Raw genomic sequence first — 27962 nt, forward strand, 5'->3', positions numbered from 1 at the left:
CTCCAGGTAGTTAAAGATATTGCTCAGATATCCCCAAGAACATATTTTAAATGAAGACCCTCAGACTATGCCCAGAAGGACAAATCCCACAGTCTTTCAGTATTTTGCCCGGCTCTAAAAGTCTGCCTGACTGGTGGTACTCATGTTGCTACAGCTGATCTTTCTTCCTTAGAACCTTCTGCCGGTCCAGTTCCACAACAACTCACATTTCTCTCTGACAGCTGGGCTAGAAGAGGACACAACAGCTTCATACCAGCTACTACCAGCCCCCTTCATCAGTGGAACTGTAATTGGAGAGGACCTTGTGGTGTCTCCATCATAGGACCCTGCTCAGGCGCAGGTCTAATCTAATAGCAAGGACAGTGGAAGGAAGCTTGCTACATTAGTCTAATAAAAATATTAAACAATAGGGCTACTTTTATTCAAAAGGCAGATTCTGGGGAAGTGTGTGTATTAACTGGGCCAAAACATCAGCTGGTGTAAAGCATCATAATGAAATCAATGCAGACACACCAATTTACATCAATAAAAAACCATCAGCTAATGGTCAAATTAATTGTTCCTTATCCCACACTATCACATTGGTGACATGTTTTCCTTCGGGGAAAGAAAGTCCTGCTGGGGAAAATAGGAGAAAGTGATCTATTGAGACAGTACAAACTAAGCCCTTCCCCCCCTTAAATGTGGTCAACAAAGGGACAATGTAAGAACTTCTGGGACAATGAAGGCAATAAGCCAGGCACTAGATCAATAAGTAACCAAAATGGTCACATGGCTTTCTGTGCACTCGCTCTCTCTCTGGATGACAAAATGTGAGACCCATACATGGATTTTCTGCACTGTGGAATTCTCTCAGTGCCAGTGGGAAAGAGGAAAGGCTTGCCAGAACCCCAAAATGAACCTGGCCTTGGAAAGGCTTGTCTGCACTGTGCTGCAGCGTAGACTATATGGATGTTAAATGTGTGTTGGGGGGAGGGCTCTCAAACAGGACTATGGTGTTAGAAAGTCAACTATGGATAAAGCAGTGGTGGCAGTTTCCAAGGCCGTCAGGCATGTGGTTTACCCGATGTGACAGGCACCATAGATTCCTGAAGTAATTAATGGCATTGAGAGAATGAGGTTTCCAAACCGCACTGGAGCCATGGATGTGACTCATTTGCCCTCCTCAAAGAGCACACAAATTGAAAAGGGTACTGCTCCATTCTTATACAAGCTTTCATGGACCTAGTGGGAGAAGTTCCTAATACCAGGGTTTTTTGTTGTTCAAGTGCCTACACTCAGACAAGCTGAGACAATTCCCACTAAAAGCCATTGTCATTAACTCCATTTATCTCCCTTCTGTTGCCCTGGGGACCCTCACAAGCCCCCACTTTTCCTTGATGTAAGATCTGTATCCTGATTTCAGAGGCCCTGGCAAAAGACAGCTTAAACACACTGTCACAGGGCCGACTCACCAGTAAGACACTTCCCACTGGTTGCTTTGGAAACTCACTAGTTTTGCTGAATACCTCCCTTGAGCAGGTGTCTCTCCATCTACTTTTTGGCCACAACATCCTCTTCTAGGCACTGCCCTCCAGGGTCCTCCTCTCCCCAGAGACCCACCAGGTCCCCCAGGGAACACCCAGTGCCCCTGTACCCACTTTGTCTCAGCAACCTACTGCCAGTATTCATCTAGGCCCTGCTTCAGGGCAAACTGCAGTCTGTAATGGCCACTCATCACCAGCAAAGTGGTGTGGACCTGCTGTCCCTGCCTTACCAGAGCCACCTCTCTACAGCCCTAACAGCCTCTGGGCCTGGTAGTCAAGTCCCTACCACCCTACCCCCTGAGCATCAGTCAGTTCCTCTTTATATAGTCCCCAGCTGGGCCCTCATTAGCAGAGCTGCCTCAGCTGGGACTTCACTCTCAGCCCTTACTCTGGGCTGGGGTTTTGCCCTTAAACGGCCAGTGCAGGGCAACCGCCCTGTCACACACACCCTTTGCGGGTATCGAATGGCTGCTGACTACGTTTTGGCAGATGGAAATCCCACTGGAGATGTTTACAAGCCCGTGTGAGTTCAGCACTGGGCATATTACTCCGGCTTGTTGGGCTCCTCACAATCTCTGTGAAACCAGAGGAAAACCCTTTCCTCTGTTTGGAGCTATGCCAGCAAGGAACTGCTGAATCAGCATTGTGCTACCACATTATGGGCTTGCATGGCTCAGGGGAAGAAGAGAATAGTGCTTTAGGGATGTGCTTGTGGAGGGATGGGGCCCATTGCTTGTGGTGAGGGGTATATCCGTGCTTGGGAATTGGTGGGAGGTTGCTTGCTATGAAATGTGCTTATGAATGACATGACCACTTCTCAGTTTTTTTCTGCTGAGCTCTGTCCACCTCCCTTGGCTCCCATTCCTGTTCTAGGAACTGTGAAGCAAGAGCTGTTCCTGCACTGAAACACAGTCCTTGAAACTACAGCTAGCCTGAGCTTTCCTGGTATCATGCCTTTCCTCCAGCCATAAGCCCCTCTGTTTCTGATACTGAGCCTTTTTGCTGGCCTTCTCCAAAACTTCAACCATCAGGTCATCACAGAAATACTTCCTCTTGGAATGATCTGTGGGTTGTGTTAGCCCAAGCTTCTGCTGCAGTGTGGATAAGCTGTGGAGATACTGTGTGTTACAGTAAAGGTCAAGGGGTTTAACATAGGATGAGACACAAAGAATCTCAAATAGCTCAGTGCAGGAGCCCAGAAAAAATCCTTGTGGGATTTCAGATAACGTTACTTTTCCACATTGAACTTCTGAAGCTTCCGAGACAGAGCCGGGTTCATTACAGAAAAAGAAGTGCAGACATGATGGAAAATTAAAAATTCAAAGCTGTTTTTTTTTCTAAAAACTGCAGAACTCTTTGATTGGGGATAAGTGCAGTGTCTTTAATGACTGTGTTACAAAAGCTTTTTCTGTCATTTCAGGTCTTCCACGTGTTGGAGGACCAAGTTGACATGTTATGCCGAGCTGCTGGTGGGAAAACGGCAGTGTATTCAACTGAAGCATTGAAATGCATAGTGACAGAACAGCACATCAATGAATTGTGTGGGCTGGTCAGCTACCAACATCCCTGAAATGTGACAACCAAAGTGGAGTTCCTGCTTCAGGAGAAGTTTGCACCTATAGGCACATGGTATTGGGTCAGAATTCAGCTGGGAACCAACAGGATGATGCATTACTTTACACATGGCTTAGTCTGTTATACCTTCATTCAAACACACAGAACTCCACAGCCAACCTCCTTCCTCTGCCTCCTCCATCATATTTCTGGGGCAGAAAAATCACGTGAATTTGGCACCAATAATTTATCACCTATGGACTGCAAGGCTTACCTTTAACTGAAGAGAGCTAGATTTGTAAAGGCAAGGCATTTTCTCCCCCAATCTCCACCTCCACCCCGCCCCATTCCCATGCCATCACTGTTTCCAGCTAGCTTGTTACACCACTGAGAGTGGTTAGACAGTGGCTACTTACAGGCATGGCAAGGTAAGGTTATTAATTTTACGAATTATAGCAAGCAAAAATCTGTGCCTGCTCAAGTCAAAATTTACTTTCAAGGAGTTTTTACTAGTTGCATTCCCCGACTGTCATTATGAACTGCACATGGAGGAGGGTGACAAGGTCAAGGAGGCAGGCCCCTGGTGGCATGCAATCCACCATTAGTGGCTACACATGGGGAGTGGGACTTTTGTATGGGCTCACAGACTGGAAATCTCTGCCATTACTCTATTACTGAACATTAGCATGGAGCCAGAAACTCACAGGGATCAGGGGCAGGTTCTGTCCCTTCTGTGTCTGCTGCAGGCTGTTCCTAAGGGGGCATGCAACTGCACCTCTGCATGTGGCCACAGAATGTGCTGCTGCTCCTGCTCTTAAGCCCTCTCTGGGACTGGTTTCAGTCATAGAGTCATTCCAGAGTCAGTGCCTGTGAGGCAGTGAAAATTGAAACAGATTTGAAGGGCTGATATATTAGGGTTGTTGGACCAAGTAAAAATGAAGAATATCGATGGGTGTGTGCTGTTCCATTTAAGAGATGCATCACCTGCTCTGTCTTACATTATTTCATTTACTTGCAATCAGAAGATCTTAAAAACAATACTATGAGAAACTGTCAGAGAACATGGAAGTTTATTTCATAATTTCTTGTTGGGGAGAGGCTCTGTAGCATCTCTCTCCTGTGTTCAAAGTTAGCTCCCTTCCTCCCAAATGTCCTAGAAACAAAGGGCTTGAATCAGAGACCAGAGACCATAAAAACATAAGAAGCGCCATATTGGGTCAGACCAAAGGTCCAGCTAGCCCAGTAGCCTGGCTTCTGACAGTGGCCAAGGCCAGAGGCCCCACAGGGAATGAACAGAACAGGTCATCCTCAAATGATCCATCCTCTGTGGTCCATTCCCAGCCCTGGCAAACATATGGTAGGGACACCAAATATGGAAGAATTATTTGCACTACAGGAATGAATCTCACAGCACTAGCAGTTTCCTGCATGAGTTATTTTTGTGCCCTTCGGTTTGGGTCCTTGCCACACCTCCTATCTTACACTTGCGCCTGGCAGGGCTGAGAGGTGATCTGGAAGGAGACCTGACAAGCAAGCAGAGGACACAATTCCAAACTACAACGATTCCTCCCAGGCTCAGGGCTTCATGCAAAGTGCCAGCGATGGTAAATCCGGGAATGTGAAAAGGAATTAGTCAACCCCATATTCATGAAATATTGAGAGCTAATTATATGTGCATCGGAAACCTCTGGGGAAGGGGGAGGGAGGCCTTTCATTAGACAGTAAGTGGAACTTTTTCATCTTTTGTCTGGCTCAGGAATGTGATGTTCGGAGCCTGCGAGGGACTCTTCATGTGGCTGCGGGGCTAATGCGCCATGTAAGGGGATAGCTCCATTCTTCTGTGGCATGCCAGGAAATAGCCCCCAGCGGTAGCGTGTGTCTTACCGGTGCGGGACAGCCCGCTTCCCTCCCTTCGTGTCTGTGCAAGGCATGGCACGGCCAACAGTGTGCTCGCGTCTTTCTCCCGGCCAGCAGATATTCCAGCTGGCATCCCTCCTCCCCAACTAATAAATCCCGGTTCGGTCCCCTTCTCTTTGGGGCCTGGGCTGCAGACCCTGCAAAGAGCTTTCTGCCGTCGGGTTGTTTGCTATTTATGTTTACAGGGGGGGTGGTTTTAAATAGTCCTGATACATTTTTAAATGCGCCCCCCCCCCCCGCCCCCGAGACAAGCGGCTTGTTTGTGCTAACCTCTTCCCTTCCCCCCTCCCATCGCGTGTCTCCCCCCTTTGTACTAAACCCTTCCCTCTCCTCCCCCCTCCCCGCACAGCGCCCCGAACGGCTCCCCTGCCGCAGACTTGCTCAGCAACGAAAGGCCTTCAAAAGCCTGAGAGACCAGGCAGGTGTTTGTTAGCGGCCCCGATCCCCGCCTTCTAGCCAGGTGTCTAGAAGCCCCGCCCCGCCGGAGCAGTGTGTAGAGTGGGGGTGCTGAGAGCCTGGAACCGAATCGTGAACCGCGTGTAGATGGAAACATCTCCCCTTCCAGCATCCAGCCCCTCCTGACCACCTGCCAGTGGCTGGGAGCAGGATGGGGCCCGCTGGCAGCTGACCTGGAAGGATCGGGGCTTAGATGCCAGCCGGGCCCTGCAGAGGAGGGGTAATTTTGGCCCGCTGGGGAGGCGAGGTGGAGGCCCCGGGCTCACCTGACCAGTTGCCTCGCTTACAGCAAAGTCTGTGCAAAGCCGGGGAGGCTCGGAGCGCCCCAGCCTGGCCCAGCTGAACAGCGCGCCGCGCTCCGCACGGGTCCCTGGGACCATTTCCCCCTGCTTGAGGGGATCGTCGATCCCCGGAGCCCGGCCAAACCGACACGCTCCCCCTGTCTGCCATGGGCACCAGGAGCAGGCTGAGGGGCAGAGCTGGGGACTGCCACGACGGGGGGCCTGTGCGCTGCGGGCTTGCTCCCTCTGGCCACGATTTTGGGGTCTTAGAACTGGAAGGATCGGAGGCAGAATTTACCCCCGCGGCAGGATGGGTAAGGGAACCCTGGGGGTCATGGGGCTCCCCCCATCTCGGCCCACTGCTTGGATCCCGATTGCCGGATGCCAACGGAGCATGTGCTTGGCAACAGGACCGTGCTCTCTGTGGCTACAGAATCGATCAAAGCTCCGATCTGCAAAGCTTGGCAGAGGCAAACGAGCCAGGGACTGCATAGAAACTTTTCCAGTTGCCGTGGCAAACACCACTGCAATCTCCCCCCACCCCTCCGACCACCTCCCCTCCACTCCCCTCGAACCACCCCTACTAGTCCCCCACTATCTTCGCTCGGCTGGAGAGGGATTCCTGCATAGGTTTCCGGAAAACGTTGGCTCCTTTCCTGTTTTCAGAAACTTTAGACAGGAGGGAGGGAAGTCCTTCCCACGTGCCCTGAGCCGAGGTGCGGACAAACCCTGCAGCATTAGACAGCTTCTCGGAACATCGATTTAATCTTTCTCTTGACACTTGGGTACCGCTCCACAGATGTGTCCAGAGACAATCTATGCGCTCCAGCACCCAGCAGAGAGCAGAGCCATGTGCACCTTTAAATCACTGAGTAACCAACACGCCGAAGGAAGCTTAGGCTCCGGAAAGGAGCCCTGCAGGGACATTACCCCCTCCCCCCACCACACACACGAGATCCCATTACTTTTAATATGGGCTACAAATGTGGGAAACATTCTCCTTGGAACGCTTCGAGGCTACTTTATTTTGCTCTTGCGCGTGAAATGAACGCCCCGCGTTCTTCCTGAATAACTGGACCGGGAACAAGATTCAAAAGAGACAAACCCGCCAAGTGTTACTCACTTTCGGCTGTTCACTCGGAGAAACGGATTTGCTTTAGCATCGGGCACCAGCCCAGAAACAAGAGTTATTGATGCGGTAGGGTCTTCCTCAGCGTGACTGCGCAGTTTCAAAATCAGGCTCCATCTTTCCCTTTTCCTCTTTGTCTCCTTTTCTCGTGACCCCCCACACATGCTGAACTGACAGGAACCCAAAGTATCTTTAAATTCAGGCTCCAGCACTTCCCCCTCCCCTTTCTCCCGCAGAACTGAAGACGAAAATACTCTGCACTTAAGAGGACACTAGCTTAAAGTGGGTATTTTACGGAGCAAACAAACTTTTCAACTAATTAAAAAGAAACATCGGGGGATAGTGGCAGAAATTATTTTCTTGTCTTATTACAGTTCCACAAGCGTAATAATTGATTGCTTTCAACATTCAAGGAGACATGCGATTTCAACAGTTGCATGCATAAAACTGTCTTTTACAGTTACTCTTTTTCTCTGGTAATAGGAAGTTGATGAATTCCCCAAAAGTATATTTCCCAGAGGGTTTTCCCCCCGCATCGGTATTTTGTCCTGCTTCTTTGTCCTTAGAAGTAGCACGAATTGTGTGATCTATCTATCTATCTATCTATCTATCTATCTATCTATCTATCTATCTATCTATCTATCTATCTATCTATCTATCATCCTTATATCTCAATTAATTTACTGTCCTTATCTCATCTCGTCTATAATTTATCTACCCTATTCACATATATCTACTTGTATCTGGGTGTTTGAAATTACTTCGTTATTACATTTTCATATTTGCTTATCTCGTTTTATCTGATCAGTGAATATGAAGATTCCCAAACCGAAGGGATAAGCAAGTATATTTTGCTTGTCAGTATTCTAAAGGGAACTTTGTAAACACTGAAGGATCTAGCTCTTTAAATAGATAGATTTATCTGTCCGACCCCTAGACCTCTGCCTACAGTGTTCAAGTGGCTATTAAGCCCAAAGCCATGGCTGACAGTAGCACTGGCCAGTAAAGGTCGCCTTTCCAGCGCCAGTATTTCCCACTACAAAATAAATAAGCGCTAAGCAATATGCATCCAAGGCTCCGACCAGGCTGAGACTGAACCTGCCTGCCCTGGCTGGCTAAGAAAGCTGCCTACTGGTAGCTATGGAGAAGAAAACGAATCGATCTCGAGTCCCAGAAAAGAGGAAGATGCGGTTTAAGTGGCTGTGGTTTAGAGAGAAGTAGAACCAAACTGTTTAAACCAGCATCCAGTCCGAGACCAGCTTGTGAGCAATAAACCAAACTTGGTCTCTAGCCAAACAAACTGGATTCCAAGCCATATTGTTTAATACCGACTCCTCTAGATTTTCAATCGCCACGTAGATCACACACAAGCCCCGTACTTGTAACCAGTTTCTACTGAAGGTATCGGGAACGAGGAATATTGGAACTGGTGTCTGGCTACGGAATCCCAAGACGTTCCTGGCAGGTGTGCCGGTTTCTGGAGTACAGATGGTGTAACTTATCAACTCCCGCTTGCCAGTGGAACAACGACCCCCAGGCTAGCTTCCCCGAGGAAAATAGCTGGGGAGATGTTAGCTAGTAAAAGGGGGTCCTAATGAACTCGGTTCCGAAATTAGTTCAATACATAACTTGGGCAGGGAGTAAGACACCCTGATTTCAAAAATTCAGACCCCAACAAAATCCTAATTATTCTGTCAAAGTTCCAAAATAAACCCATTCAATGAAGCATTGCAGATAGTAAGTTGGTTTGGTGTGCCCAAAGGACTTAGCCGGTTTTTCAGACGGGGGTGTCCTAATTGTTTCAACTAAATCCCAGATCTGCTATACGAAATGGTTCATGGGACAATGCGCTTTGCGGAGTTCCTCTTCCTGTGTTGGGGCGCTGAGGATCGGAGTGTGGGAGAGGGAGGGAAAAGTAAGAAGTAACCGATTAACTGCTTTGACTTTCTCCTCCTTTCCCCCTTACACTTTGAAAGACTGCCTTCCTGTCCTCTCTTTTGGGCTCTTTTGGGGAGAGATGAGGGCCATCTGTCACCATGTCAGTAGGTAGATGGATTTGATTTCTGCATCAGGACGCTACGGGTTTGGATCTATATTCCTGATCTTTTGTTTCTTAAACATTTTCTGCATACAGTCCCTTGATACGCCCCCTTTCCCCTCGGTCCCTTTTTATTCTTGTGCCATTTAATTCACTCTTTAATAATCTACATTAAATCCGCCCCTGAATAAAGTGAGATCAAATCGTTAAGTAATCTGTCGATCATTCCCTTAGAATCTAGTCTGCTCCCCCATAACGATCTCTCTCTCTCTCTTTCTCTCTCTCATGCCCTTTGATTTTTAAATGTCTTCTCCACCTTGTTTATAAGACGCTCCAGTGAAGAATTCGCTAGCACTCTGACGACCTACAGTAGCGCGCGCTGCCTCCCTGCTGGTATTTGTTTTACAACTATGATCATTGTTTTCATTGTGAATTAATTTAATTCGTCAATTTGAACTGCCATTGGTTACCTGGCCATGGACAAATCCTCCTCGAACTTGGCTTGGTATTTGTTCTTGGGGTATCCATCCTTACTCTCTTTTTGATGTGCCTCTAGCAACCAGGGCTCGCTTTACAATTGATCGCATTGACTGGTTCATTGACAGAATTGACAGAAGAAAAGGATTCTCGCCAGATCCGGACTGCATTTCCCACCGAACTGGGCATATTATCAGTCCCAGCCCTTAATCGTAAAACCCGTTCTCTGTACCACCGGGTTCTATGTTTTGGATCCTGCCTGCCTTCCTTCATTAGGACTGTGGGCTACTCGAGGATCGATATGGGAAGGGACATATAGGGTTGATTGATCATTATTCATTACATAACGAATTCCATCCTGAGGGCTGTACTCATGCAGTTCTAATGACACACTGTCCTGCTACACAAACATGGGATCCAGATTGTCTGATCCTCACAGTGTTCCTAGTAAACAGTCCTCAAGTCCGGGTAAATTCCGCAGTGTGACCTGCTTCTAACAGCGATATAGGGTCACAGAAGAGTTGTTAGAGTACCAGTGGCCAAGGACCAAAAGGCTGCATCACTAACCCAACATCTGATTCACTGTTTGTGTCCTGAGGAGCTTTTCCCCAGAAGAGGAGAATTATTTGGTGCACTGTCACCAGACTCGGATTAGGGGAGTCTATTGTGGGAGTGATCTAATACCATGACGGCATGGGAGTATTGAGCAGTTATAAGGCTGTTCTCTGCTATACAGACACGCACACAATCCCCGTGTGTCAAAACATCTCTCTCTGTCTCTCTCTCTCTCAACCCCCCCCAAAAAAATTCTGAAGAGATCGTATTGATGCACTTCTGCGCCTCCTCCAATCCCAGAGATTAAAGCGAGCACAATGCAGATCGCGCGTCTCTCCGGACCGCCAACAGGTGGCGCTTTCCCCCTGCGAACTCGGACTCGGCTCCGGAGCAAGAGCTCGACAGAGGTTACTGACTCTTCCATTGTGCGACCCTCTCCGCGCGCGGGGCTGGGCACAGAACGCCGAGGCCAGACGTGACTGCAATGTTTACCAACAAAGAGAGTTTGTAAAAGTGCCGATCGGGCGGAGTTCCCAAACGAGCCGCACATAAATCACTCCCCACCCCACTAAAAACAGCTGCCGCGTGACGCCTGCTCCCACCTTCCACTGCACATTTTTTCCTATTACTTTTTATGAGAATGTACGGATCCGGAAATGTAATTTGCTCAAGATTTAAAGACAAATAAATACAATCAGACAGGAATTTGCCTGCAATGTCTATTTAGTCCAGCAATGCACACGTATATATATTAAACAGCCCTTTCGTCTTGCTCCCTGGTTGGAACAACCCCTTCCACTGAAAGAGCAAAGAGAAAGCTCAAACTCAACACTTTCGTTTTGCTTAATTTACTTTTTTATTTTAGAAGTTTTGGGAGAGAGCGATTTTCAATGGAAGTAATTGCATGGGAGATAGGTTTCTTAATCTGTTCATACATTATTGACGTGTGCTCTAATATTTGGCTTGCTGCTTTTATCGCTGGAAGATCACGTACTAGACTCTTTTGCATAACAATTTTTAAAGAGGACACCATCCTTATATCAAAAGTGGACGTGACTGGAATTTCGCTGACGTTGTCCCTAAAATGACCCAATTCCAGTTACTGCCACTGGGCAGCAGTAAAATTGCATAATTTGTCCAAGCAATAGACTTCTTTTTGCTTCTTCTTTTGTGTTTGTTTGCTCCTTTCTTTGTCACTAACACACAATCGGGAAGCTTATTATTTTCTCTTGCTGCTCTTTTCACACGTGCACAATACTTTGTGATCTTAATGGATCTGACATACAGCGAGATAGGAGAGCACCTAATACTCACAACACGTCTAATTAATGTACAAAGTTCAGAGCAATAACAATTTATATATATTTATATACAATTTATACAAAGAAATGTATTAGCGGTAAAGGAACGTTGGTGAAATTTCACTCTCCAGTATTTATAAATATTGTTTTACCTTACTTTAAGGTTTTGTTTTTCAAACAAATAAAACAAAAAAGTGTGTATGATTGTATTAAACAGGCCAATTGAACTGCAGAACGAAGAAGGAAGTAATCACAAAGGATAACCTTTCAACACACACACGCTAATATTTTCCCCATTTTAAACTTCGTTACTAAATGTGCAATAGCCTCTTGGTGTATGAGGTGAGATACAGTATCTGGAGTGTGGCTTTTTAAAAATACAATCTGCATCTGTTTATATATAAACACACACAACAGCCGCCTACGTTTCCTGGTTCTGTTCTCCTCGCTCAGACAAAAATCCCATTGATTTAGCTGACTCCATTGAAAGGATTGAAATTGGAACGCGGCGAAATGAGATCCATCGGTTTGTAATAACACGTACAAATTTCAAATTAAATAAGCAGTGCCAATGGAGTGTGCTTGGCAACAGGCCCTCCTCTCTTTTCCAAGGGAAAACAAACACACAAACAAACAACAACACACGTTCCTCGGTTGATCCTTGACGTAGTCCCCAGTGGAGAACTTGTCTGTTCTTAGCCCTCGTGATAACCGGAATTCGGAACGGGAGAACTTCACAGCACTTGACACCAGTGTCTCCAGACAGAGGGATTTTGCTTAGGACGCTAAAATAACGTTATTGTTACATTCAAAATAAATCTTTCCGAGAACCCCCACCACTTCGATTAGCATGAGCCACCCTTCAGTTCCTGCGCCTTCAGGGTTTGAAAGCGTGCACCTGAACACTGGGCAAGAATCGGATTTCTCGGACTTTTGGGCTATTTAAGGACTAGCCGAAAGGACGTCGCTGGGTTTGGCCAGCGCAACAACTTTCCAGGACAAATGCCCCTGTCCTGCTTGTTAGAATATTCAATAAACTCCGGTCGTCTGAAGAAGTGGGCTGTGCCCACGAAAGCTCATGATGCCATCTACATCTTTTGTTAGTCTATAAAGTGCTACCAGACCATTTGTTGTGTTTTAGTTCATCCTGTACAGACTAACTCGGCTACGCTCTGGAGCTATTAGAATATCATGAGCGTGAGCTGCTGGTGCCAATGTGCCTCTCCCGGTGCGGACCAGGTGCGGCCTCCGCCTGTCGCTGCAAAGGCTGTTGCAAATGAAAGCTTCGCTCTGGGTCATGGAGAGCATAGCCTAGGTGTGCAAGGCGCGTACATGCAACCTGTTTAGGGATGATTTTCTACAACAGTGCACGTGTGTGTGCGGGCAAGTATTTGTGAACACGGGTGTATAAGTGTGCACTCGACTAGCCCATGTAAACGCCATGCGTATCCCTAGATCTACTTGCACACTTGTGTGTATCCAAATATACTGTGACATCATGCGCGGCTGAGGAAGAGAGGCGTTTACCACATCTCTGCTCTACGTCTTGCAAATAAAAGTGCTGGGAGCTGCAGCCCTGAAGGTGGAAGGAGACTGTTGACACAAAGGACTGTGCCCCCATTTGAAGGCTGGGGGGAGGGGTGAGTAGCGACTCAGGCATTTTCGATTCCTGGCGTAAAGTGTCAGGTATTGCAAAAGCAATGAACGCCGATTATTACAGACTCGATCCCCTCTCCCCCCGTAAACGTATTGACTTTAGCGCGCTTTATCTCAGACGCTTCTGCCATACATACCCGGAGCAGAAACTCCTGCTATCTCCCCAGCACTATTTTAATGGGGGGGGGGGGGGTCCCTACATGGCTGAGATGAAGAAACCAGCTATTGCAAACATTAGCCTCACATCTTTCCAATGCCTTTTCTTCTTTTGCACTCCCCGAAGCACCGTGTGGCAGACACACACAGAAGGCTGGAAGGAAATGGAAACCATATTTAAAAATGTAAATGAAGATTAGGCAATCTGACACTGTTCAAAGGGCATAATGAGGGGCACATAGGGATCAACTTAATGAAGCAAAGATGGGTGGGGGATTAATGCAGATTTGAAATCAAGCTAAAACTTTAAGCCCCTCTTTATCCTGTCTTTAGCGCTGGGACGGGACCAAAGTCTCTGACACAATCTGGAGAAAGGCAGAGCCACTGTACAGGAAAGCAGACGGCAGGGAGGCAGATTGGGCTGGAGATCGTCCTGTTGACTGGTCACCTTTCGGGATCTGGTTGCTCCGGTGGATAGATTCCTTCTTGCGCAACCGCTGGGAAAGCATTTCCAGCGCGCGGGGTGGGGAGTGTTACGTTCTAAAGCAGCTGATCCAGGTGTCTCGTGTTGTTCTCAGTAAAGTAGGGGAAGGAGTGTGTGTTGTTGTGTGTGTGTGTGTGTGGGGGGGGGGGTTCAGGAACAGATGGGAAGGCTGGCTCCAGTCCGCCCGTTGGAAACCAACAAGAAAGGGATTAATTTTTTAAAAAAAACCCAACCTAATAACCGATCGAGTTGGAAAACAAACACAGCCGGGGGAAAAAAAGCCACTTTTCACAAGAGGCATTTTCTTCTCCGTCCCCGTGGGCGGAAAAATAAATAAATAAAAGCAAATCGGTTCCTTTTCCTGCAGGCTATTCCAAACTGCATCGAAGGGGGCAATTTCCAGGCTGTCCACAGCGCGTGGAGGTGGCCGTGCCGGATAATTGATTCATAACTGGATTGCGCACAAACACTCTCCGAACATAGAGTTAGTCTAGACCCTTCCTGTCTGGCTGCCTAACTACACCCTAGCTGAGAAGTTCTAGAGACGCAGGCATCACTAGAGAGATCTCAGGCAGATCTGTAATAAAACTAACCACCAGACCGCTAACAATGCATTTATTCCATAGGTATTAGCCAGTCCCCCAAAAGCTTATAGCAAGACTGCTCCAGATATCTATTTACAAACGAATTACACTCCTATTATTGCTTTCAAATGAAGACTGAATCCCCAAGCGATAATTGAATTAGTCTATTGAAAAGACTGTCAGGTACAATGACGTGGTATCCCCCCCGCACATTTCCCAGGGTCTATAGGCTTTGGGGACCCAGAATGTATAGTCTGACCTTACAGCTCATAATAATAATGCTGCACTTGTAGCAGAAATCTATTCGCATTCACTTTTAACAAAACCTCTGGTCAGCCAGTCCCTGTAGGAAGGATGAAATCTATTGTATTAGAACAACTCATTTATGTCCTTCAGCAAAGGCCCCAACGAGATCTGATCTAGACCTATAAATAGGATTATCACCGTGTATATTAAACGCGTTTATATACTTTCTCCCTTCCTGCAGGACCCCGAGAGAAATGCAATTTTCCACTTGTGTAATAATAAAAATTATAATGATCAGAAGCAGAAATTTTTTAAAAAACCGCTGCAAATCATGACGGCTTCCATTGTGTTGCAGTGACAACACACACACGCACGCACACACACACGGGAATGCGCTAATTATGTATCGAAAAAGAGAAATGGCATTTACTTTTATATCTCAATTTAATTCCGAACTACTGTCTTAGAAAGGAGAAGGGATATTTCTATCAGCACCCATTACCCAAATATTTTGATTGTGATATCTGGTCACACACGGTCCTTCTTTTAAAAGTCAAACCATCCCCCTCCTCGCATTTTCATCAATCTCTCCATCCTAGGGTTTGCGCTACAATTTATCCCCTTTTCCTTTAAGGGCTCATAGGGGAGATAACACAGGAGGAAAAAAAAAGAAAAGAAAATACTGGTAGTTTCCAGAGCACCGTTCTTTCAAAGCACTGAAATCTATTTTCCCAAACGGAGCTCTGTTTTAAAAGAAACGCCTTCGGTACTTCGTTCGTTTGATAGAAATCACAGTTAGAATCTTACCAAATTATTAGATAGGAACAACCCATCCTCCAAGTGATTTGAAAGGGAAGCTGTTGTGCTATTGGAGTGCCTTAAAAAATCTCATGTAGTATGTGTGTTTAGAAAACACACCATGAAGAATATGATGGTACAAAACCAGCCTGGACTAAAATGATCCAGGTAAGTTTAGGGAGAGAACTTTCCATCTGTACTTGTATAACAAGGGGTTTTTAGTTCCTGCTTTAAGATAGCATGTAGGCATAGTGCTTCCGTTGCTGTAACTGTCTGCTAGCCAGCGTGTAACATCTATCTATCTCTATTTGATAGTGGTAGAAAAATACCAAGCTTGGAGATATACTGAGTCTCTCTCTTTAGCTCCAGCCCCCTCCTCACTCATCCACTCTGTCACACACCCACACTTATCCACACACAAACCTACTCGATTTATATACAGTCCCCTAAATCCCGAATACATTCTTTTCTGGAGGAAGAGGGGGAATCCTTCGCGATTAGCCAGCCTTCCTTCCCCTCCCCCCATCTCCCCACAAAAAGGAAAATTAAATAGTTAAAGCCTTCGATCTCTCTCTCTCTTTTTAACCCAATTTTGGGACATTTAAAGAGGGGTGTGTGTATTGTATTCAATAATAAAAGCTATAGGCCGCCAGCGCATTTATCATCCCATTACTGTAACAAATCCGGGCTCCCAATACATGAAAGGTAAAATGAATTACCGACGTTAAGCCGTCAATAAAGTCATTTCTGTAAATGGTGTCTCCAAAGGACTGCAGCATTATTCAACTAGCTTTATCAGCAGCTGAGAAATTACGTGGAGGAGCTCGCAGCGTGTAATATGGCCCTGCTTACTTTGATTAAGCGTCTTGCCAGGGAATAGTGACAGTGCTTTTGACCAGGTTTTATTCGCCGTCCTGTGATGAACGCCAAGCTGATCAGGCGGAATGAAGAGTAATTAAAACCTATAAATTATCTTTTGCAGCCCTTCTCAAGGCGTCTCTTGCAGGCGAGATAAGGCAGCCAGCACCCATTTACCGCTCTGAAAGGGACTGAAGCTCACAAAGGCTACGTGGCTAAATGGGATATTGATAGTGTCCTAATTAGAATTTAATTAAGTACCCACGCTCGCTTTTGGGATAAAGATTTCAATTTTGCTAACTTAAATATAAATAAACCCAATTTTGGTGCGAGGAAATGATATGAGATTGTGAATGCATGGGGGTTTAACATTCATTTAATTGGGGATCAGGGTATTGATTCCAGCTCTGATTGTGTTATGCCAGCTATTATTTTCCAAGGGATTGTGTGGCTGGAGGTAACAATTTTGCAATGTGTCCCCTAGATGGAAAACCAACTGTGCTTTGCCTGTATCTACCCACACACACACACACACACACACACACACACACACACACACACACACACACACACCAAACAGCGCCCCGAAAAGCGTCGGATCCTTTTTAGGACACCGGGAGGCGTCGCGCTCAAATTTAGGGTAACAATGACCTCTTCTGGTTTATGATGCCCTTCTGGTTTATGTAGTCCCATGCAAAAACCGTGTGGTTGTGTGGTTGTGTGCATTGTCCTTGCAACCCTGTCCACAGCAACTTCGGTTATTTGTCAGCACTTGGTTAGAACACACGGACCCCCCCCCCCCTTTTTTTGACCGACAGGTTTACTCAAAAAAAAGCAAAGCGAGACTGAACAGATCAAAGTTGATTTCTCAGGGAACTATTTAATAAAAAAAACACGTCACATGACGCACACCTCTGTAAATATGGTCTCAGTTAGTTATCCGTGCAGACCTGAAGGTGTGTGATGTTTGCGAGATGCGAAAACAAATGTAGGCACCGATTTTACAAGACTCTAACCTCATGCCCATCACCCATTCTAGCTGCCAGTTGTTTTTAGAATTCCTCCCGAACATTAAGACAACAACTTTCATCAAACTTTTGGACGGCGACAGAAAGGAGCAAACCTGGAAAATACTATTTTAAACCACCGTGTGAAAAACAATATGATAAAGTACATGTATGCACAATGCCTGCAAATACAATCAGAAGCCGTCACCATTTGCAGTTTGTTTTGATGAACCCTACTCAGATTGTTTCGTATAACAACAATCTGGAAAGTAACTTGGAAAAAAGACAAAAAGTAGCTAGATTAACGAAGGTAATATGGGAACTGGCAGAGTAGTAATTTTGTAATTTTGCATTCATTCACATATCTTCTATATGAGCCCAACTCTAAAACAACACCGAATTCACACCATACTAGTCATATTTTAATTCTATGGGGTATGGCACAAAATGGGTAAAGGGTTATGCGTCTAAATGTTTACAAACGTGTCTACCACAGAGGGTAAATAAACAAACATTAGCAAAAATCTTACACGAGCATTTCGAATCACAAGTTTGTGTTCCTTAAGTATTACTGTACCTCAAACGCTAACACTGAGAGTAAACTACTTTTGAATTCATTTTTTAGAAATAAGTAGGTCTGGAAAACTGTATAGAGCCATTGTTTTTGGTTAATACATTTAACCTGCATGTCTAGTGCAGAAGAATCCGTGACAACCTCTTTGACTATTGAAAAAAAAAGTTGTCACAAATTCATCTCTGCCCTGCCTGCTAACATTCGGGGGGGAGGGGAGAGGACAACAACAACAAAACCAAATCCACACCCACACGTCACTTCTGCAATTACATATTTTTCTTTTTTAAAAATTTCAACTTAAGAAATTATAAACACACACATCTATTGCTCCGAGAAGAATAACATGAAAAGTAACTAGGAAAAGAAAGAAAGAAAAAGGAAATCGCTGCTACAAAATATTTGCCATCAACCCTTCCCATGCCTGCCTGTAGCACGGGTTAAATACGTATATAATCCTACGTTACTTGAATAAGTTGTTTATGGAGTTGATTTTATATTTGCTTACAGCAAATATAAATAAATAAACAGCCCCACGCAGGGGTGGGTGGGAGCAGAGTCTGGAATGAATGCGCAGAGAAGAGCGCTCAACTCCCTCTGATTTATCCAACCCCATGGATTATTTATCCGCAAAGTTCCATGGCATACTATTGGCGGACGTCAGGGGTGTCAGGGCGATCTCCGGCTTCCTATTGGCTCGCTCCACGTGCGGGCCAGCCTCACGTGCTTCCGGTTCGAATGAAAAAAGTGTGGCTGAGCGATTTTTTAGGGAGAGTTTGTTGCAAAGATCGGAGCTGTCAGAGATTTGCTTAAAAATTTTTTAAAAAAATACCCAAGCGCTTTGCAAGCTGGCGTTTAAAGGCTCTGCCAAGCCTGATCTGTGGGCAAAGCAGAGTATGACACTTGGGGGAAATCAAAACCTACAGTATTTGTAGGAAGATGGGTGGATTTTGAAGGCGATTTGGGGGGGAGGGTCGGGGGGGCTGCTTTGTTGTTTTCTTGGATTGGGTGGTGGTGGTAATATAAAGTAATTGCAAAACAAAATCCAAAACCCAATTCTCTCAAGTGTCTCAATATTTTTGGATATAGCTTCCTTAAAAAAAAAAAAGCAAAAACCAATCTCTCTAGATCCGAGTCAAGCCAACAAGTGGATTTTATTTGTCTATTTTTTTTCTTCGCCCCACCACCCACTGCCAAAGTGGGGTGGGAATAAAAAAGTGTGGGGGGGAAAGGCAGCGATCTCCGTGGCGGGGGCTGAGTATGGAAGAGCAGCCGGACAGTAAAAGTCACCGAGACTCTGCTACCACCACCGCCAGCAGCAGCAGCGATGGAGAAAGCGTCCCGGTCTCCCCCAGCCACGCGCCCTCCTCTCCTGCAGCGCCCTGCCTCCTGCCCATGCCCCACCACCACCACCACCAGCAGCCGCCGCCGCCGCCGCAGCACCGCACCACCAACTTTTTCATTGACAACATCCTGAGGCCGGACTTTGGCTGCAAGAAAGAGCCGCTCCTGCTCGTCGGTGGCGGAGGAGGAGGAGGAGGCGGCGGCCGGGACAGAGAGCGAGATCGCGGTCAGACCTCAGGTAGAGAAAACGTCAACCCACTGCTCACGAGGCCATCCAACCCGTCCTCTCTCCTTTGCCCGGATTCAAACTGTAACCCCGACAGCTCCTCCTCGGCGCCTCCCGGTGCAGCTGCTGCCTCCAAAGCCAGCCCCGCCGCGGCAGCCGCGGTAGCAGCAGCAGTAGCGGCAGCAAAGCCACCCTCCGAAGGGAGTGGAACTAACCCGGCGAAGTATGGGGAGCACGCCAACCCCGCCATCCTGCTCATGGGCTCTAATAATGGAGGACCTGTTGTAAAGAGCGATTCTCAACAGCCTCTAGTATGGCCTGCCTGGGTTTACTGCACTAGGTATTCAGACAGACCGTCTTCGGGTAAGAACCACTTCGCGGATCACATCTCTTAGCTAGGAAATAAGAGGCAGTAGCTCCCCCCCCCCTCTTTTTTCCCCTTCCCTCCCTTCTTTAGGCTTTATAGATTATTTGCTTTGAAATATAAACGCTATGGCTCAGCCTTGCTTCCAGAGCCTGTTCCTAGTGTGGGTCCCACGGCCAAGTCTTTCGCGCTAGTGATTAAATTATTGGGGGGAGCGCGGGGAAAATATTTTCCTCTCGCCCCAGCTTCCCCCTCCCCCTCCTAAAAAAAAACCCCGAATTTTGGCGCACCAGGGCAGATCTGGAATATTTCACAGGGAGCTTTTTTATTCGGATTCTATGGGGGTTGGGGTTACAGATACAGTAGCTCCGAAGAGAGGCAGTAGATTTTTTATTTTTATTGTGTGCTGATGAGTGTGTGTGGGGAGGATAGAGGAGGAAGATCAGAGACACATGTTGAACTTATTAGACATTTGAAAGGGGGTGGGGTACAGTTCTGAAAGGCAGAAAGGGGGGGGGATGCTTTCAGGAAAAAATGTTTCTTTTATGCGAAAGCAAAACGGGCCCCTTTGAGAGCAAAAATAAACCAGGCCTCTAGGTCGCATATAGACAAGAGTAGTTGTGTTCCTCCTGGCTTTTAGCTGCAGAAGAGCTTTTCCCCCCTCTCTCTTTAAGGAGACTATCTGCTATTGTTTGAGGAAGCTATTTCCCCCTCCTTAAAAAAAATCAGATTCTCCGGGAACGGCTACTCCTGTGATATTTCTGCGTCTCACTGTTATTTCCATTCCTGTGCCTTCGGCTTCCAATTCGCCTTATTTTCATTCTGTGGATACGGAAGAAACCAGGCGAGGAGGGGTCACTCAGAATGAACCTCCCAGGCCAGCTTGGGGCTAGCGGAGCCCGAGGAGTGTAAATCAGGCGGCTCCGGGAAAGTCCCAAGGAATGAAATTCCCCAGCGAGATCGCGTTTCTGCCCGCAAACCCTGGCCAAACCCTGCAGGAGCGGGGCTGGGTTTAGCTTCACACTACAATTGAATCAGAATCAATCCAGGGCCAGGGCTGTGGGAGGCTGAGGAAGGGGCCAGCCAGCCAAAATGCCCAGCTAGTGTCTAGCTGTGGCTCGCGCTCTCTAGAGCTCCTGCCCTTGCGCCGCTCCTTCCACGGCAAGTGATCAATGTGCTGCTATCAGCCCGAGCCATCTAGATCCCCCTGTTATTGACACGTCCAGCTCCTTGAAACTCAGAAAAGCCGGTTTGATTGACTAACGGGATTGATTGAGTGATTGAGCTGTCAGGCGCTGGGCCCCGGGCAGAGCAATGATTTTATTACCATTTCCCAGAGCCGCCACATGCGAAGCATTTTACACTTTCCTTTTACCAAAGCTCCTCGCTGGCACCCAACGCCAGAGACCTCCGCTGGGAATGTCCCCGGTTCTCTTTGTTGTGCTTGGATCCGGCCCTGCTTTCTCCTGCCGGCGTGCGGCGGCTCTGGGTAGCTCGGGCGCAGGGCTGTGTGTATCTCTGTAGATGTGTCTGTATTGTGCCCCCCCCTCCCCCGCACTCCTTCCCGGTTCGGAATTGCGGTTTTATTCGGCTGGCTAAGGAGAAAGGCGCTGGGATCAGATCGGTGCCGTGTTTGCAAAGCAGCCTCCTCCCCAGGGCCTGGCACAATAGGGAGATAATGTGAGGCGCTTTATTGACCCCCCTTCAAGTAAACCGGCTAAAGGGGGATTCATTTTTAATAATATCTGTCCCCCGCATGTGCCCTAAACGTGCCCTGAGACCTCCGAGACAAACAGCCCCGAGAGAGGATCTTTAGGCCTACTCAGCTAGGAAGCCTTCCTCCCATAGATAGGGGGGCAGGCTGCCTCCTTAAAATCTGGGCTCCCCAGCTGCTGACCTGCCTTTGCATCCAAACTTGGAGGTCTTTAGAATTTTTTTAATCCCGTCCAAAAAGGGAGAAAAAGGCTTTTGGCGGGGTTTCTTTGGAAGCCAGAAGGCCACAGCCTGCACCCCCAGCCTTACGTTGTCGGTCCTCTTGCCGTTTGGAGAGGCGATATCAGCTCTGAGCCTTTACCTTGCCCTCGGGGATACTTTTGATTTCTACGCCCACGCATACTATCGGGGTTTAAAGTTCAGGGATCATTTCCCTGAATACGTTTAATGCGAGGCCTGAAAGGCCTGATCTGACCGTTCCTAACAGGAGGGTTTCCAACGAGGCTATAAACAGGAGTAGTCACTCCTTCGGATGAGCCGAGTCTCACGCCGAGAGCGGCAGAACTGAAACGCACCCAGTCTGCAATCCATTTAAAACGCATTCCACACGGATACAAATGTGACTTGCCCCGTATTCATTATAATACCCTCACTTTGCCTCCGTAGGAACAGAGGGAGACGGGGGAGTTTCGGTTAACATCTGCTAAGCCAGTGGGTTTGAAAAGCGATAGACTGAATACCCTTTACTCTGTAGCAACAGACACACTCTCCTGGAAATAGTAGCGACCCCGAATGAGTTGGTTACTTAACGGTGGCGAGTCTTTATTGAGCTGGTTTCTAGTAAGAAGTAGCTGATATTCACACAGTGGGCAGGCAGGTCAAGTGTTGGCATCTCTCTCCAGGGCTTTTCTGAAATGAGTGTTGAAATGAGTGTGGATTTGCTAGGCACTGGGACGGTTTAGATACTTGGGGCATTTCTCCTCCAGAGCAAGAAGGCTTCCTGGGGCTGTCGCGTTTGCCCTCCGGCTTCAGTTCCTAGTTTCAGAGTTTGGAGAGGTGTGTTCCCCGCGAAGGAACTATAGAGTTTGCTGTTCCAACTCCTTGGGTTAACCGGGGCCCCCTTAGCGGCATGCTCAGAGAGTGAGAGAGAGAGAGTGGTGCGTGTGTGTGAGGCTGTGTGTTTGTGTCACTCTTTTGTGCAGCGGCGCCTGTGCTTCTTCGCTGTACACTCTAGTCGCGGGGCGCGTTCTCCTGCCACTCTCCTCAAGCGCTACCCCGCAAAGAAGTGACACAAGCCACCTTGGTTGCGTTCTGTACTTGATTATGGAAGGACGTTGGGCCAAGGGGGAATTGTAGCCGGACCGGGCTTTCAGACTTCCCCGAGAGAGGAAAAGCGATGCTGTTTGCTGTGCCTGCCCGGCGGGTTTGCAGATCGGCGGCAGAGATCCGCGAGCCACGCGTCCAGGGCGAAGAGTTTCCCATCACGTTACGTGTGTGGGCTACCTATGAGCAGTGATTTATTTAAAGTCTCGGATTCCGGAATCGCGAATTAAAATAGACAATCTGCATGTTTCTTCGCTGTAGGGCCTGCGGTACTTTTGCTTTCAAAAATTCTCCGAGTGGGGCTCATCCCTGGCGTTTTATAGTGTAATCCACGAGCTCCTTCAGTGGGGAACAATTACAAAAATGTGTAAGGTCACGATCTACGCCGATACACGGTCTCGTTTACCCACGTTTGCCCAAATAAAACAGCCTTTCCCCTGAGCACCGCAGGGACTAGATTGAGCGTAGCACAACGTGGATCCCAAATAGACGGCATTAGATCGCCTCCTGTTAGTTATTGCTTTGGTAGACCATTTGGTACTTTCACATCCGCGCGGAAAGTCATCATGTCCGTAATGTATTTACCTAGGGCCGCAGCGCAGCGACATTCCCGTGTAGGGTCCAATATTGAGAATGAACTGCTAACGCCCGAGTGCTACTGTTGTGTGTAACTGGCCAGGTGTTTGCCAACTTCCCCCTTTTCTTATAAACTGAATTACACTCTGGATGGATGGGGGAGAACTCCCCCCAAACAACCCCCTCAGCACCCTCTATAGAAAGCACTTTGACGCCTGCCTTTTTGGGGGGAGAGGGGGGGGGAGGTAAACTGAATAAGTCGGCCATTTTTATTCCAAACTATTTGATCCCCATCAGAGAGCTCTGCCTTGCGGACAGGGCAGCGGGGTCTGGAAGGAAAGCAAATACTGGGATGCGGCGGGAGGAGGGCGAGAAGGAAGCTTGGCAGAGGGGTGAGGACATTTTCCAACCGAGGATGCCTTTCAAACAGCTGCCCCCTTTCTCTCCTCTCCTCCCCCTCGCCCCCCCTTTTTTGTGTCTGTCCGCCTCTGCCCCCAGGTCCGCGGACCCGGAAACTGAAGAAGAAGAAGAACGAGAAGGAGGACAAGCGGCCTAGAACAGCCTTCACGGCGGAGCAGCTGCAGAGACTCAAGGCGGAGTTCCAGGCCAACCGCTACATCACGGAGCAGCGGCGGCAGACCCTGGCCCAAGAACTCAGCCTGAACGAATCCCAGATCAAGATCTGGTTCCAGAACAAGCGAGCCAAAATCAAGAAAGCCACCGGCATCAAGAACGGCTTGGCTCTTCACCTCATGGCCCAGGGACTGTACAACCATTCCACGACCACGGTGCAGGACAAAGAGGAGAGCGAGTAGTCAGCATCCTCCCCTCCCCCCGCCCGACCGCCTTTATTATTATTAATTATTATTATTATTGCCAGGGAAGGAAAAGAAACTAAAAAAGGACTTAACAGTGGAAGGTGCCACACTGAGGGGGACTTTGGACAGGTGCTATTTAAAATCAAATCTATTGTCTATCCATAGTATAAGGACTCCAATAAAAAAAAACAAATGAACACTTACAAAAATTATCTCTATATAGCCAAACATCATATGACCGTGTATATATTTAATTTCAGGTAAGAAATATGTGTAGCGATCTCTCTTTGCTGGACAGTTTCTCTTTCTATCTTTTATTTGTTTTTTGTTTGTTGGTTGGTTTGTTTTCTTTTTCTGATGTCGTTGCCTCTTGTTTTTAAGTAAATGTTTGACTCTCGAATTTTTATTTTATTTTCCGTGTGAATTTCTGTCTTATTTTGTTTCCCGGGGAAAAAATTTGATCCACTGACTGCGAGCCTGAACCCGCCGCTACAAGCCAAAGATTTTATTATGTTCAGAAATCTGTAGTCTGAAATAAAGTGTAGACTGTGTTCAGGATACGCGCTGGTTGTTCTTATTTACTTTTTTGTGCATCTGTGCATATACATATATAGAGTCACAGCTTGATTCTTTGTGGTGTTTTTACATTGACTAGGATAGTGAGGGGCTAAACAAGTCGCATACCCCCTTCAAGAAAGTGCTAATTAATTTTTAGTTCCAAATTCCAACCTTTAAAAATCGGAGCTACCGTATTTTTTTTAAATCTCCCCTTTGGATATTTAAATCATTCCTTAGTCGCCGTCGTCTTCTGCTCCCCCCCCCCCTTTTCTTTTCCTTTTTTTCCCAGGAAATAAAACTCACCAAATAATAATACCTCAGCAACACCTTCAGGAAAATGTCACGAAATCTTCTGGATGTTTAGGGCTCCAAGACGTGTTGAAAAGGAATTTGTTTGACAGCTTCTTGTCTGATTTCGAGATCAGCTCCGGCCCATATTGAATTTCCACAGGGGAGGTTTTTTTTCTTCTTTCCAGGGCAGAATACAGAGGCTAGAAGAAGAGAACTAGAGTGAAACCGATCATTACTTTGCACTCGGTTGCTTAGCAGCATCTTCTAATGAATGGTACTTTCACTCTGTTCTTAGCCTTTATCTCAGCCATTGCAGTTTTAAAGTAAATTCAGTCACTTAAGGGACTTTTTTTAAAGAAAAAAACCAGGGAAATTATTTCGTGTCTGTGTGTGTGTGACAAGATGGCCATTAAACTAACAGAATGATCCGATGTGTAAATTCTGCTCACAACAGACTATCGCAGTAAATGTCAGTTTGGTTGCGTTGTAGCCACTTTTCAGTGTGTAAAGTTGTGTCCCGGTGACTGTGCCATGAAAAGGCCAAGCACATGACAAGCTTTTGGGCGGTGACAGAGAGGGAACCAGGCACTATTGCCTTTTTGGACTGGGATCGCACATTCCCAGTTCACGTTTTATTTGGTTTCTTCACTGTGAGTTTTGAAAAAGACTTCCACGGGCTTCCCCCTTTCCTGTACTGATGTGTGTGTACGCGTGTGTATTCAACAATGACCTAGCCATTCCTCTTAGTTGGATTAAATGCCTCACCTTTCTGGTTCCTTGGGTTATTCTCCCCCTCCCCCGGACCCTTTTGTCTTGTCTTCACAACGCAATGGTTTGAATGTGACACCATTCTGGGGCAGGCACGAGTACACAGGAAGGCTAGGAAATGATAGAAACTAAATGTAATCATAGGCTCCTGACGATAAGTATAGCGTTCATATTTTAAGCGTTGTTCCAATATATAACTATAATAATTACTTGCTTCTCCGAGTGAACTGGCGTTTACCACACAAGGTCTGGCACCACAGGTTAACACAAATGCTCAAGGTGTGTGATCGGATTTTATAAAAACCCACCGCGAAACTTTGGTGAAGCCGCAGTAAGCTGGGTCCAACTTCTGCCTGGAAACTCCATACTCCTTACCAGGCCTGTTTATTTCGGTCAAATCCTGCAGCCAGTCTTAAGGGGGCGGCAGTTCAGTGGGTTTAGAGTAAAAGACCGAAGGGGGGGGGGCGGACAATCCGAAGACGGCCGTGTAAACGGCTGTGGCTTTTGCACACCACACGCCGGCTGGCATTTTTCAACCTTCTCCACTGACTTTTGGGACACAAGCGCCCCGGTTCCAGGGGCCAGATGAACTTGTCCCGCCTGCGTTAGCCGAATTGATGTAACCTCCCCGCAAGGCGCTTTAAATCACAACCAGGCCAGGGGCGCGTACAAAGAGCTAGGAAGAAGGGCAACTTTGCAATGGGAGCAGGGTCTCTTCTGGGCTGTTAGGATCCGGAGCGGGGAGGGACTCAGCTGCGGTGATATCGTGAGGCGGATTTAAGGCCTGGCATCCCTGACAATAAGGGCCAGCGTGAAGGTCTGGGTGGTGCGTATTGCAATGGACAGACACGCCTTGCACTGCCACGGCCAATCCGCCCCTTCCCCTCCTGCCTGCAGCTGTAGGCGTTAGAGAGCAGGGCAGGGCGAACGAACCTTTCGCGCTTGGTAGCTGTCTCTGCTCCCCATGGCCGGGTCTGGAAGTGATCAGGTGTTGAGCTGTCAGTTGGACAATGGGCTGGACAAAGAATTAGGCGCATCCATGGATCCCAGGAGCTTCCCGGGCGGGGATCCGTGGCCCTCTTTCCCTCCTCACCCAACCATCACTTCTGGCTTGGGCATGAGCCTGGCTGGGCCAGGGCTTGGTCTCATCCCTCTTGCCAGTCTTGGACCGCTAGGCAGGCCGAGCCAGACTTGAAAAGTCCTAACCGGCTCCTGCACAGCGCCCCCCGAAGGGCTGTAAGCGAGACACTGGTACAGGGCCGGATCGTAAACTTAAACCCCTCTTCTGCACGGCAAGAAAGAATCTGCAGTCTAAAGCAAACAATATGGACTCCAGGCCAAGAGCAGGCTGCAAGGAGCGCACCCCATTGAGTCTGTGGCATTTTGAAACGCACCCGCTCCTCCCCTAAGCTGCTTCCCCCCCCCCCAGCAAGCAGCTGACTTTGCAAGAACAGTCACCCACATCTGCAAATGCGAGCCAGGACCGCATGTTACTCACTACTTCCCCCTCCCCCCGCCATTACAGCTGTTTAATCGCGTCTATCCTTGCCCCAGGATTATTTACCGAAAAGGTAAACCCCACCTCTGCACCACACCCCTCCGTGTATTTGCTGTTCCACTGGCTGGGCTGGGAGGAAGGCTCTTTAGCAGCATGCCGCCCTGCAGATATTGGAAAGGGCAAAAAAAAAAAAAAGTCTCCAATCTAAATTCAGTTCTCTTGTCCTCTCGCACGCACTTTCCCTGGAGCTGTATATGAGAAAATGTAATTTCTTTTTAAAATCGTATAATTGCTTTCCCTAAAGAGCTGGAACGCAGAGTTCAGCCAGCAATTCTAGCAGCCACTCTCCAATAAGGCCGGCTGGTTATTTATTTACTTACTTACTACGGAGGCTGTTATTCCTCCTTAGACACAGCGATTCCTGCTTTTTTTCTCTCCCATCGAACACTGCCCCAGCCATTTCGATTTCAATGCAGCCTTAAAAAATAAGGCTACATAATAGACACAGTTTTATTCCCTTACCCTGAATCTTAGCAAAGCACATTTATTAAACAGTAAATCTACTGTGAGGCTTAGTTGCCCGAGGGAAATTTATGATATTAACATTTTATTTCAGAGATTTTTATCACATTGTATAGTTTTCTATACTTAACAGGCCCTAGAAGAACAGAGTATTATGAATTTCCTTCGTAGCATTAAAGACAAGGAGTATTTTCATGCCCACAACTTTGTGTTTGTTCCAAGGCAGAGACTTCTGCACACAAAGAAAACCTAGTTATACTACGTTTGAACCGCCTCTAATCTTCTTCCATACGGCAAAGGACCACATCACATTTACATTTGAAAATTTAAAGGTGGGATGTGTCTCCGCGAAGACACAAGGAGTCAA

The 27962-nt window shown here is 47.3% G+C and overlaps 2 protein-coding genes across 4 annotated transcripts in view; one reads left to right on the plus strand and one right to left on the minus strand.

Annotated features, from left to right (window-relative positions):
* Positions 1-27234, minus strand: part of MARCO (macrophage receptor with collagenous structure) — a 102110-nt gene extending 74876 nt beyond the window's left edge. For 2 of the 3 annotated variants that reach the window (XM_075933238.1, XM_075933235.1), the window contains exons 1-3: positions 27158-27234; positions 25573-25686; positions 24820-25007 (exon numbers count right to left, since the gene is read on the minus strand). The gene's annotated coding sequence lies outside the window, so the exon portion shown is untranslated. Of the gene's footprint in view, positions 1-6857; positions 7008-24819; positions 25008-25572; positions 25687-27157 lie in introns of those variants that run through there. The other variant, XM_075933239.1, reaches the window with a different exon arrangement.
* Positions 18354-24516, plus strand: EN1 (engrailed homeobox 1). Its single transcript, XM_006137625.4, has 2 exons — positions 18354-19527; positions 23639-24516. The coding sequence occupies exons 1-2, from the start codon at positions 18855-18857 to the stop codon at positions 23953-23955; spliced, it is 990 nt and encodes a 329-aa protein (XP_006137687.1). The 5' UTR covers positions 18354-18854; the 3' UTR covers positions 23956-24516.
* Positions 27235-27962: the final 728 nt, after the last annotated feature.

Source organism: Pelodiscus sinensis, chromosome 7, assembly GCF_049634645.1.
Source record: "Pelodiscus sinensis isolate JC-2024 chromosome 7, ASM4963464v1, whole genome shotgun sequence".
In the NCBI taxonomy this organism is placed as follows: Eukaryota; Metazoa; Chordata; order Testudines; family Trionychidae; genus Pelodiscus; species Pelodiscus sinensis.

Excerpts from the sequence above, each read along its gene's own strand:
- EN1 (XM_006137625.4), top strand. The coding sequence starts at position 18,855 with ATGGAAGAGCAGCCGGACAGTAAAAGTCACCGAGACTCTGCTACCACC. Across the intron at positions 19,528-23,638 it reads TTCAGACAGACCGTCTTCGG|GTCCGCGGACCCGGAAACTG; the intron begins GTAAGAACCACT and ends CTCTGCCCCCAG.